The sequence below is a fragment of the Leopardus geoffroyi genome, chromosome B1 (assembly GCF_018350155.1).
Source record: "Leopardus geoffroyi isolate Oge1 chromosome B1, O.geoffroyi_Oge1_pat1.0, whole genome shotgun sequence".
NCBI classification, from domain to species: domain Eukaryota; kingdom Metazoa; phylum Chordata; class Mammalia; order Carnivora; family Felidae; genus Leopardus; species Leopardus geoffroyi.
In genome coordinates this window covers 85,621,541-85,634,045 of record NC_059327.1, presented here as the reverse complement: position 1 = coordinate 85,634,045, position 12,505 = coordinate 85,621,541, and the positions used below count along the sequence as shown (strand labels likewise).

The 12,505-nt window shown below is 36.7% G+C and overlaps 1 protein-coding gene across 3 annotated transcripts in view; it reads right to left on the bottom strand.

Moving 5' to 3' along the window:
- Positions 1-4,750: 4,750 nt before the first annotated feature.
- The window catches only part of MGAT4D (MGAT4 family member D), a 72,762-nt gene continuing 65,007 nt past the window's right edge, over positions 4,751-12,505 (bottom strand). For 2 of the 3 annotated variants that reach the window (XR_006709584.1, XM_045467025.1), the window contains one exon: positions 4,751-5,685. Coding sequence is in view for 1 of the 3 variants with exons in the window: in XM_045467025.1 (XP_045322981.1) it covers positions 5,677-5,685 (9 nt within the window). In the remaining 2 variants the exon portion in view is untranslated. Of the gene's footprint in view, positions 5,686-10,559; positions 12,102-12,505 lie in introns of those variants that run through there. The other variant, XR_006709587.1, reaches the window with a different exon arrangement.

The following is a 12,505-nucleotide window of genomic DNA, read 5'->3' as shown; positions in this document are numbered from 1 at the left end:
TTTATTATTTGAAGTTTATTTTTCTGTAACATGTAAATATTTCTTTAAATGGCTATCCAGTTGCCCCAATATCATCAGAATTATCTCCTTGCCCAGTGATTTAAGATACTGCTTTTATCATTTACTAAATATCCATATTTACTTGGGTATATTTCTGGACTTTTGATTCTATTTCACTGATTTGTGTAGTGCTAGCACAAAGTATCACACTATTTTAATTATAGAGGCTTTGAAAAATGTTTTAGTATCTGGTTGTTTCAGATGCCCTCTTAGCACTTCCTTTTCAGTACTTTTCTAGATATTCCTGAATGGGTTTTTTTTCCATATGAACTTGAATATCAGTATGCCAACCTCCAGGAAAAAAAGGATTGTTCGCGTATTTATTGGAATCACAATAAAATTTTAAGTTAACTTAGGAAGAACTAATATTTTGATGAGCTATCCTGTCCAAGAAGAGAGAGGTCTATTTGCTTGAGTCTCCTCTTGCATCTTTAGGAGAGTTTCATAGCCTTCCTCATACAGGTTTTACACAGTAGTTTACCTTTAGATCAACTTTATTGAGATTTACATACAATAAGTATCATTCATTTAAAGTTTACAATTTGACAGGTGTATGTATACACCTTTGAAATCACTTCCACAATCAAAATACAGGATATTTCCATCACTTTCAAACGGTTTCCTGGTTTTGTACATTTCTTCCTAGGTTTGTTCCTGAACCTTTTTCACTGCTGTTGTAAAAGAGATTTTCTCATTCATCACATAATCTAAGAATTTATTTTCACTTTTAAGAAGTTACTCATTTATATATAGATATTATATATACATATATATATATATATATGTAATTTTTTTTTTTGAGAGAGAGTGCACACATGAGCAGGAGTGGGGGAGGGGGAAGTAGAGGGAGGGAGAATCTGAGAATCTCAAGCAGGCTCCATGTCCAGCACAGAGCCCGACGTGGGGCTTGATCCCACGACCCTGAGATCATGACCTGAGCTGAAATCAAGAGTCTGACATTTAACTGACTGAGCCACCCAGGCACCCAAGTAGTTAATAATTTTTGAATGCCAAATTTATATCCTGATTCCTTGCTAAATTATTTTACTTGAATTAGTTTTCTGATTAAGTCCCCTGACTTCTTCAAACAGAATTCTACTTATTTTCCAATTCTTATGTCTATAATCTTTTTTTCTTATCAAATTTCACTGGCTAACATTGCCAGAACAATTTAACAGTCCTGAAGATAGCAAGGGATCATTTGCTCTGTTTTCTGATGTTAGTAGAAATGCCTCCGGTGTTTCCCCATTAAATAAAGAACCATTTTTAGGATTGAGGTACATACCTTGTATTTATGATTATCAGATTTAACAAATTAAAATACACAACACCCCATGAGATTCTAATTTCATATAAACAAGTAATTTTTTAGACATACTTTTAGACATGCATTTTTCATATGTGTTTTTTATCTGGCCCTTAATTTTATCATGTTAAGAAAGTATCCATTCATTGCAATTTTCTTCAATATTCTTATTGAAAATAGGTCTTGCCTTTTTTCAAAGGCTTTTTTTCAGCATCTATGGAGGTAATCATTTGATTCTTCTCCTTAGACCTATTTGTAAGAATCCTACCCAGATTTTTGCACCTCTGGTATTAAAAAAACCAGGTCATGGTATGTTGTTTTCTTAACGTGTCTTGGGAATTTATTTCTAATATTGTATTTAAGATTTTTGCATCAGTTGTCATAAATGGTATAGGTCTGTGGTTTTCTTTTTTGTGCTATCATTATTAGAACCAGGTATTCATGTTATACTTACATTATTAAAAGAATTTGTGAATTTTCCTTTATTTGCTATACTCTGAAACAATGTTAAAACATTGGGACTATCTGGCTTCTAGGAGTTTAGTTAAGTTCCGCTGTGCAATCATCTGGGCCTGGTGGCTCTTTGTGCTTATAATTTCTCAATAAATTTCTCTATTTCTTCTATGAAAATTTATTGGTTTAAACTTTCTGTCTCACATCTCCAAAGGCAAGGGAATGAAAAACAAAAATGAACTATAGGGACCTCATGAAGATAAAAAGCTTCTGCACTGCAAAGGAAACAATCAACAAAACTAAAAGGCAACTGACAGAATGGGAAAAGATATTTGCAAATGACATATCGGACAAAGGGCTAGTATCCAAAATCTATAAGGAACTCACCAAACACCACACCCGAAAAACAAATAATCCAGTGAAGAAATGGGCAGAAAACATGAATAGACACTTCTCTAAAGAAGACATCCAGATGGCAAACAGGCACATGGAAAGATGCTCAACTCACTGCTCCTCAGGGAAATACAAATCAAAACCACACTGAGATATCACCCCATGCCAGTCAGAGTGGCTAAAATAAACAAATCAGGAGCCTATAGATGCTGGAGAGGATGTGCAGAAACGGGAACCCTCTTGCACTGTTGGTGGGAATGCAAACTGGTGCAGCCGGTCTGGAAAACAGTGTGGCGATTCCTCAAAAAATTAAAAATAGATCTACCCTATGACCCAGCAATAGCACTGCTAGGAATTTACCCAAGGGATACAGGAATGCTGATGCATAGGGGCACTTGTACCCCAATGTTTATAGCAGCACTTTCAACAATAGGCAAATTATGGAAACAGCCTAAATGTCCATCAACTGATGAATGGATAAAGAAATTGTGATTTATATACACAGTGGAATACTACTTGGCAATGAGAAAGAACGAAATATGGCCCTTTGTAGCAACGTGGATGGAACTGGAGAGTGTTATGTAAGTGAAATAAGTCATACAGAGAAAGACAGATACCATATGTTTTCGCTCTTATGTGGATCCTGAGAAACTTAACAGAAGACCATGGGGGAGGGAAAGGAAAAAAAAAAGTTAGAGAGGGAGGGAGGCAAACCATAAGAGACTCTTAAAAACTGAGAATAAACTGAGGGTTGATTGGGGGGTGGGAGGGAGGGGAAAGTGGTTGATGGGCATTGAGGAGGGCACCTATTGGGATGAGCACTCGGTGTTGTATGGAAACCAATTGGACAATAAATTTCGTATTTAAAAAAAATTTTTTTTAAAACTTTGTCTCTACTCACATCAATTTTGGTAAACTGCATTCTAAGAAATCCTTTTATCTGGGCTTTTAGAAAGAAAACTAGTATCAGCAAAACAAAAACCTATCAGCTCACATAAACTTCCTCATAATTTGTTGTCTATGACTGGCTATTAATAACACAACATCTAAAAATGTAATTAGTTTTCATAGGAAAATGCCTGCCCAGATAATTGCTGAAATTCTGCCACAGGGTGGATGGTCCGTATTAAGAGTGTACAACAAACCCTGAGATACTTTTATACACCTATGTTGGTAGAGGGTTAACTCTCTCCCTCTCCCCAAGAGTGTAGTCACATTTACTATTACTGCTAATATTAGTTATATTACCGTGTTAATGTTTACTTCAATGGTAAATAGTGCAGTTGTTAGTAGCTTATCTCAATACTTGAATTTTTTGTAAAAGGGAATTTTACCTATCATGTCTCCAAAGTTTGCAGAGCTTCTATTTACTTCAAAAGTAGTGTTTGGTGGGGGGGGGGAGGGGGGGAGGAAGAGATTTCAGTAGAAATTTGTCTGAATGTGGTTTCTACAAACTCATCTGTTATATTGAGCCAAGGGCATAAATATATAATATGCTTTCATACATATGCTTGAGGGAAAGTGACTTTTAAAAGCAAAATCAGTATGAATGTTATAAAACAATGCCCAAAACAGCCAATAAGTGCTATTTGCTCTGCTATATCCCAGATAAGTGTCAGGGATTCTCCAAATCACCCCTTTCTCAGACACCTCAGTCCAGGGACCATGGGTGAGGAGTGAAATGGTCCAAACATCCAGCAATTGGGCAGAAGAGATGGGGATGGAAACTGGGGGTGTCTCTCCTGGCTACACTATGAACATTTTCTGGAAATGCTTTGTGTTGACTGCCAAAATTCTCCATTCTGGAATCATTTCATAAGGGCAACAGTTATTGTGTTGAATCTTTAAGGCTTCTCTTCAACTTCTCTCTCTTTTTTTTCTTCTAGCATCTGCCACAGGTAACATCCATGTAATGTCTCTTCTTCTTCTCCCCCCACCAACCACCCTAACCCAGATTCACTGAAATATACTTGACATATTGCTTCTTCTTTTCTAAAAGGAGAGACTGAAATGGACACATGTGAACAGTTCATCTTTCATATTCTTTTTATATGTTGGTATGTGACAGTTCATACTGAGGTAAATATGTAAAGTTTTGGCACTCAAGGATAGGTAATACACAATAGGAAGTACAATTTTCATATTTTATTGATGAATAATAAGGAAGAAGAAATATCTCTTATTATATCTCAAAATAAATAAAATAAAACTCAACAGACTAACAAGAAGAATAGTGGAGTTTAATAGACTCCTATAAGAAACTGATAATCAAGCAGACAAAAATTAGGAAGAATTTTATTTATTTATTTATTTATTTATTTATTTTTTTCAACGTTTATTTATTTTTGGGACAGAGAGAGACAGAGCATGAGCGGGGGAGGGGCAGAGAGAGAGGGAGACACAGAATCCGAAACAGGCTCCAGGCTCCGAGCCATCAGCCCAGAGCCCGACGCAGGGCTCGAACTCACGGACCGCGAGATCGTGACCTGGCTGAAGTCGGACGCGTAACCGACTGCGCCACCCAGGCGCCCCAGGAAGAATTTTAAAAACCTGAATAAATAAATTAAAAAGCCTGATATAAGAGAATTCTGCACCCAATAATTGGGAATATTTAAGAAGACGTTTTCAAAGCACAAAACACATTTATAAGAAACAAATGAATGCAACATATTTTAAAGGGAGTCTACAGACACTATACATTCTTTTCAAACTCACATGAAACATAAGCATTCTTAACAATTCTCAAATCTCATCACACAGATAAAATCCACTAAGAACAATGTAATTAAATGAGAAATCAACAGTAAAAGATGGCAAAAACCAACATATTTGAAAAACAAAACAAAACAAAAAAAACTCCCAAATAACCCATGAGCTAAGAAAGTAATAGTAAGAGAAATTACAAAATCTTTTAGAACTGAATGACTATCAGAATACATAAATATCAAGAGGTTGGTAAACCAGTTCAAACAGCACTTTAGGGGTAAGTTTATAGTTTTAAATGCACTTATTTAAAAGACAAGAAGATATTGTGGCACTGCCAGACCCAGGCTTAAATTGTGCTTTCTTTAGATGTCCTAACAAAATGGATAAGAACATATACCAATTTACACAGAACCTATCCATGACAAGTTTCTGAACTATTAGCTATTTATTAAGATGATGTGATAGCATAACTACGTCAACAAAATTCATTTCTTAATTTTCAAAAACTTCCCTGCCTTTACTATTTTTTTAATTAAATTATAATAGTAAGGGTACTAACATCATAAATAAACACTGTAATTTTCCTTGACATAAGAGGGAGCTTAACACTTTCAAGCCTACAAGTGTGTTAATTTCTGAATTCTCTTCTATACAATTGTGCATTTTCATTATTATAATTTCTGAAAGATGCCATGAGAAATCAGGCTTATCTGAGGTTCCAATGTATTACAGAATTTTTCTTGTTATGCTTATTATCTTCATATTTTCTGAAATAAAAACAAGAAATGTATAGTATCTAGAAAATTAAATAGAAATTAATTAATTCACAAGGATATAATTATTTTTATGAAAAATTTTGATAACATTCTTTACCCTTTTGACCACTCTTTTACCTTATAAGTAGAGAAGAATATTTAAATTGGCAAAGACATGATTCTTAAGATGTATTAGACAATATCAATTTTAATACCATCATGGTGTTAAAATTATTGAAAGTAGATTTCCATCACTGGGATACCTGGGATTATCACTAAAGCCAACCAACTGTTATAGATAAGGTACAAATATTTTTAAATAAACTCTACACCTAACATGGGGCTCGAATTCACAACCCCGAGATTAAGAGTTGCATGCTCTACTGAGCCAGTCAGATGTCCCTAATATGACAATATCCAGATATCTTTAAACATTCACTTTATTTTTATAATTTAAAATATAAATAAATATAAGAAAGATTTAACATTGAAACATAAAATTGAAACATAATAATCTTTTAACACTAATATGTGAAAGAAAATCAGAGACTAAATATAAAATTAGAACTGGAGAAATTTTGCTGTGAATGCAAGAAAATATGAGTACTACATTTCATATTAAATTAGTTTTGAATTTCTTGTTAGTCAAAGGGAACAAAAATACCCACAATGGGCCAAAGAAATCATGACTACTCCTTGGGAAAGAATATCCTTTTTCTAATTAAGAGAAAGTTGTCACATGTATCTTTACATTAAAACAAAACAAAACTTTAAATAATAGTCTTGAAAAACATGCGAATATGCCATATATTGTTATTCAGTAAAAGTCAAAGGCATAAACTCAAATAATTCAATTAAAGCATTTTGATGGGAGATATCTATCTACTTCCTTTCCCTCCATCACCTCCAACGAGGCTTAGTAGATTTAGCAACAGCAATAAAACAAATGGGTCACACATACAAAAAAAAAAAAGTGATTGTTTAACTAAATTCAAAGTTAGTTAAGTATCCTGTATCTTATTTGGTAACCCTACTTCAACACATTGAAACACTTTGCCCTATGCCCAGTGAGCCGCAGTAAAACAAAAATAACTTTTCATGTAGGATGCAGCGCTGGCAAATTATAAAAACACACTATTCTCTTGCTTACCAACTAATAGAAAAACTAAGTATCTTATTTGAGTTTTCAGAAATTATTCATACAGAAATATTTTAGTTGTTTCTAAATCTCTTTTATGTTTATTATAGACGTAGAACATGAAATGATAAAGAACATTTAAATTGATGGCAGGCAAAATTTTTAAAAATTTAAAACTTAGAATATTCATCACCAAGATAAATGTTTTTATTAAATTATTTTTGAACTACTAGCTAGATGAATAGAAATAAACCAAACTATTTTTCTCCTTAATGAACTATAGGAAATTTATCTTACATTTTAAAAAGTTTTGTGAGAGGGGTAATATATAATTTAACTGGTTAAGGAACAAATTTTACATAAAAGTTTTTTTAAAAGACTTAAAGAAATGAATATTAAAGTGTTGCTATGTTAGACCTGGTTAAAGAAAAGAGGGTGACATTTATCTTGCTGGGGTCATGAATGTAAATTTTATTTTACTTAATAAAATTAAAAGTTGACAAAAGTTGAAATGTAATATCTAAACTCTTGGTTCTAGGTAGTGGACGGCTAGACCCCGCTGAAATGATAGTAAATGAACGAAAAAGATGTAATTCCAAACGACATAAAGAATAGAGGAGGCCCACAGCTGAGGAGACATTTAATCAAATTAACGAGAGACCTAAATCTGATGGAAGAGTGGGGCCTGACAATGGAGCCGAGGAGTCTGTGACTTCAGCATGTGGAAGATAGGGCTAGAATGGAGATGGCAAATTTGATGAAAGATGGAAGCCAAAGCGGAGCTAACCCTGAAGAAGGAAGGGGGAGTGTTGTCAGGAGCACGGGAGAGCTGCAAGGCCTTTTCGCCCCAGGCAACTGATACACAGTCTTCTCTAAGGAAAGCTGAATGAGCCACCCAGATGTAACTAGCAACTAGGGCAGGCACTGGGTGAACCAATGTCCCAGAACACAGCTCTTTGGGGCATAGGCTGAGATGTTGGTGCCCCTTCACTCAAACCACTGGGAAAACAAAAAACGGAAAAAAAACACTCCAACACAAAACAATCACAGCCTAGTCACCCACATACTCTACAACAGAGTTTGTAAGCCAACAAATTCTTTTTTTCTTTAAATGTTTATTCATCATGCGAGAGTGCACGCACGCACGTGTGAAAGGGGTGGGGGCTGGGGACAGAGGATCTGAAGTGGGCTCTGTGCTGACAGCAGAGGGGCTCGAATTCGTGAACCATAAGGTCATGACCTCAGCCGGAGTCGGAGCTTAACCGACTTATGGTGGCCATAAGCCAACAAATTCTATCCATGTGCCAAAAACTCTCAGGAAGCCTCATTCCTTTCAATTTTATAAAGGAATATGAAGATAAATGCAGTGTGGGAAAAGGAGTGGGGAGGGAGAGGAATTAAAATTACCCATATTTGCCACCAGACAACCAAGAATCACTAAATATTTGAGAAAAGTGTGTAACCTAACAGACAGATCAAAATAGACAAGCAGATTTATCTGGTCACAGAAAAAACAGCGCGTTCAGAATGCAGAAGAGAACTTTAAAAATGTTTCATGAGGGGCACTTGGATGGCTCAGTAGGTTAAGCATCTGACTCCGGGTCAGGGTATGATCTCATGGTTTGTGAGTTCAAGCCCCACATCAGGCGCACTGCTGTCAGCACAGAGCCTGCTTTGGCTTCTCTGTCCCACTCTCTCTCTGCCTGTCTCCTTCCTGCACTCTCTCTGTCTCTCTCAAAATAAATAAATAAACTTTAAAAAAATAAAAATGTTTCATAAAGAGATCTAATAGTATTCTGAGATTTGAGAAAAATTGTATCCACAGCACAAGTAGATGCTAGGAAAAAAGGAATAAAATAAAAATAAGTAAACATTCATTAGAAAAGTTAGTAAAGGAATCCACCTAGTGCATAGAAAAACCAATGATAGGACATAGTAAATAAAAGCTATGACATATAGAAGATCAATTCAGTAAACTTAATATTTGATTATTCTTTCAGAAAAGAAAACTCAGAAAAGAAAGGGGCAAAATAATCAATGTCATAATATCCCATCAACTGAATATTTGCATCTCCTTCCTCAAATTCGTATGTTGAAGCCTAAATCCTCAGTGTATTTGGAAATATAGCCTTTGGCCTTTGGGAGATAATTAGGTCAAAAAGGTGGAATGTTCATGAATGACTTTAGTGCCTTTATAATGGGATAAAGAGACCAGACTTTTCTCTACTCTTGGCCATGTGAGGATATAGTCAGAAGACAGCTGTCTACAAACCAGGAAGTGGGCTCTCACCAAAAGCCCCCATGCTGGCATCCTGATCTTGGACTTCCCAGCCTCTACAAATGTGATAAATAAATTTCTGTTGTTTAAGCCACCCAGTTTGTGTTTTTTTGTGTGCGTGTGTTTTGTTTTTTGTTATGGCAGCCCAAACTGATAAGACATAGTAAAAATGAATAAGTATCTAAATTTTCATCTATACTGCAGGAAAAATAATGTGGATACATAAAAATTAGCAGCGTAAGTGTATTATTTAGCAATATAAAGAAAACTACCAAGCATTTAAGCCAGAATGATTAAATGTCCTTGCCTCTGGTGAGTCAGATAAGGATGGGGAAAATGCAGAGGATTGTTGCTCTTTTTGTTAATGCTCAGCCAGATATATGTATGTTGTTTAATAAATATAAACAAAGCTAAAAATCTGATACAATTGAATTTTATTCCATTTTGAAACGCACCCTTTGGAAAATGGAAGGGGTAACCCATTCTGCAGCTCTTTCATCAGTTTGGAAACACCTAATTTTAATTTTTTTTTTTCAACGTTTATTTATTTTTTGGGACAGAGACAGAGCATGAATGGGGGAGGGGAAGAGAGAGAGGGAGACACAGAATCGGAAACAGGCTCCAGGCTCTGAGCCATCAGCCCAGAGCCCGACGCGGGGCTCGAACTCACGGACCGCGAGATCGTGACCTGGCTGAAGTCGGACGCGTAACCGACTGCGCCACCCAGGCGCCCCGGAAACACCTAATTTTAAATATCTAAAAATGTTAGCAAAAGGACAGTTCCCGATTCCCTGAAATTGTTTTTGAAAGGGAAATCTGGTTGCAGTGGAGGCTGCTGAAGGCATTTCAAATTCCTAATGTGGGAGGGAAAAAATGAGGTGGTGGTGGTCTCTTGCTGTTCTTGCAGGAAAGAAGGGAGACCTTCTGAAAGGAGCTTGTTAGAAAGACGGGTGACTGAGAGGGTAACAGATAAAGAAGTTGCCTGGGAAATTTGTTACCTGCGCTACCTTCTTCAAATTTTGCTGACCTCAGTCCCACTAAAAAAGTAAATAAAACCAACAAACAACATGATGCAGGTCTAATTGAACTCACAGAATGCAGGATTATCTTCATGGAAATGCACCCACATTTTCATGGTGAAGTGGTATGTATATAAATAATGCATACTTTTGGTTATATACTATGTACCTTTTTAATTTATTTTTATTTTTTTTAAGATTTTGATGATTTTTATTAGTAGTTTTATTTATTTTTTAATTTACATCCAAGTTAGTTAGCATATGGTGCAATAATGATTTCAGGAGTACATTCCTTAATGCCCCTTACCCACTTAGCCCATCCTCCCTCCCACAACCCCTCCAGCAACCCTCTGTTCTCTATATTTAAGAGTCTCTTATGTTTTGTCTCCATCCCTGTTTTTATATTATTTTTGTTTCCCTTCCCTTATGTTCATCTGTTTTGTATCTTAAAGTCCTCATATGAATGAAGTCATATGATATTTGTCTTTCTCCAACTGACTAATTTCGCTTAGCCTAATACCCTCTAGTTCCATTCACATAGTTGCAGATTGTGCCCCTTTTACTGTTGAAGTATCAAATGTTAATTCTGCATGAACACCCGTCCATCCATAGAAATCATTCTGAGGGAGTGTCAGATGGAAAGCATATGAGACCAGATGAGAAGGGGAGGATTTCAAATTCCAAAACACACTGGCACCAGCTACTAAAAAGGTGAGAGTAGCTCTAAGGATGACCCAAACTCAAGAGACAGTGGATATAGGGGAACAGGCAAGGGCCCTGGGGTTAACTGCAGAGTCACAGTTGGAATATACGTGCTTATGCAGAGCAGCAGACATCAGAAACGACCATTCCCCAGCAGAGGCACTGGGTGTGGGTGTTTCCAGTGGAGAAGCAAGAAGGGTCTTCCCTACTCAGAAAACAAGCTTGTGTGCACAGGGAGCAGCAGGAGACTGCCCCATTCCTCCCACCAATAGTGGAGGAAGGCGACAGAAAACAGAGTCAGCATTCACAGACGAAACAAATAGAGAGTCTCAACAAGCAGGAAACAAAATCTCAATTCAGCGGAAAACTGAGGTCAGTCAAGGAAACAGATGCCACTGGAGGTATTCTGTATAAAGAAGTAGACTTAATGTAGATGGAGCAAACTGGAAGTGAACCCAATTGTTGGAAGGATTGGGGGAGCAAAGGTCAAGAAGGCATGTTCAGGAAATGGAAGTACGAGGGTCATATGGAAACCACGGCAGATCTCAGCTGCCTGGCAGCAAGTGTGATCTCAATTTCCTGTCCACAGCAGGCAACTGTTACCTTCTCTGCTGTCTTCCACATCTACTGGGACTATCTCTCACTGACAGAATCTAACATGGCACTTTGTGGGGAAAGATATTCTGTACTGCATGAGTTTTCCCCTGAGAAACACAGGAGATGGAGAGAAGGATGGCAATGATGCAGAACTAACAATAAGCATAGAAAGTGGTTAAAATAATGAATTACACATATGCTAATGTACTAATGTTTAAGTGTAACTAATTGTCTCCGAGAGATAGGAAGGGTATTGTGTACATAAAAAGAATCAGCTGAAAGTCCTGGAAATTAAAATTTTGTTTTTGGAAGTTAAAAAACAAATAGGCCAAAGAGTCAAAGTTCAAGAATGAACTAGTAGGCTGCCTAATAAAGACGGTGAATCAGGCACAAGTATTTACTTTCACTTTTTCTAGAAGTCACACTTAACCTTCAGGGTCAGTTAAAAATACAGGATCTTACAAACAGAATGGGAGGGGAAACAATGGCAACAGAATGGAGGTCTGTGAAAGCTGTATGGAAACAGAAGTACCATGTGCAGCAGAGAAACCCCCCTACTGCTAAAAATGGAGGTGAAGATGGGGCAAAACTGTGAGACTGGCTTGCAAGTCTGAGGTAGTTGAAGCTCTAAATACCCTCTTCCGCCCCATGGAGCGAGGTGATGATCTTCTCTTCACTCTTGAAGGGTAATTCTCTGAAAAGGCAAACATAGGGTATCTAGACTCAAACCAGGGTAAGGATAACAATGATAAACAAGACAAATAAGTGAATATTGACAAAGTGAACACCGAAACCCCTACTATCTTTGCCTACTGGGCTCCCAGATTCTCTAGCAATTTAATTAGCCCATGAGGCAAAACTTAGAGACACAAACAGATGATTCCTTAGGGAAAGAGCCTAGCCACTCCTCCCCAGACAGTGAAACTGACAGGTTCAGCCATGTGCTCAGGGCCTCCAACCACCTTTCTCCTTTTGAACATACAATCTATGATCACTACATACCTGAGGAAATCCTTCAACTTGAAGAACAGAGACCAAAAACAACAATAACAACAACAACAAACCAACTTGGAGGAAATAGAAACTATGCAGGAATAA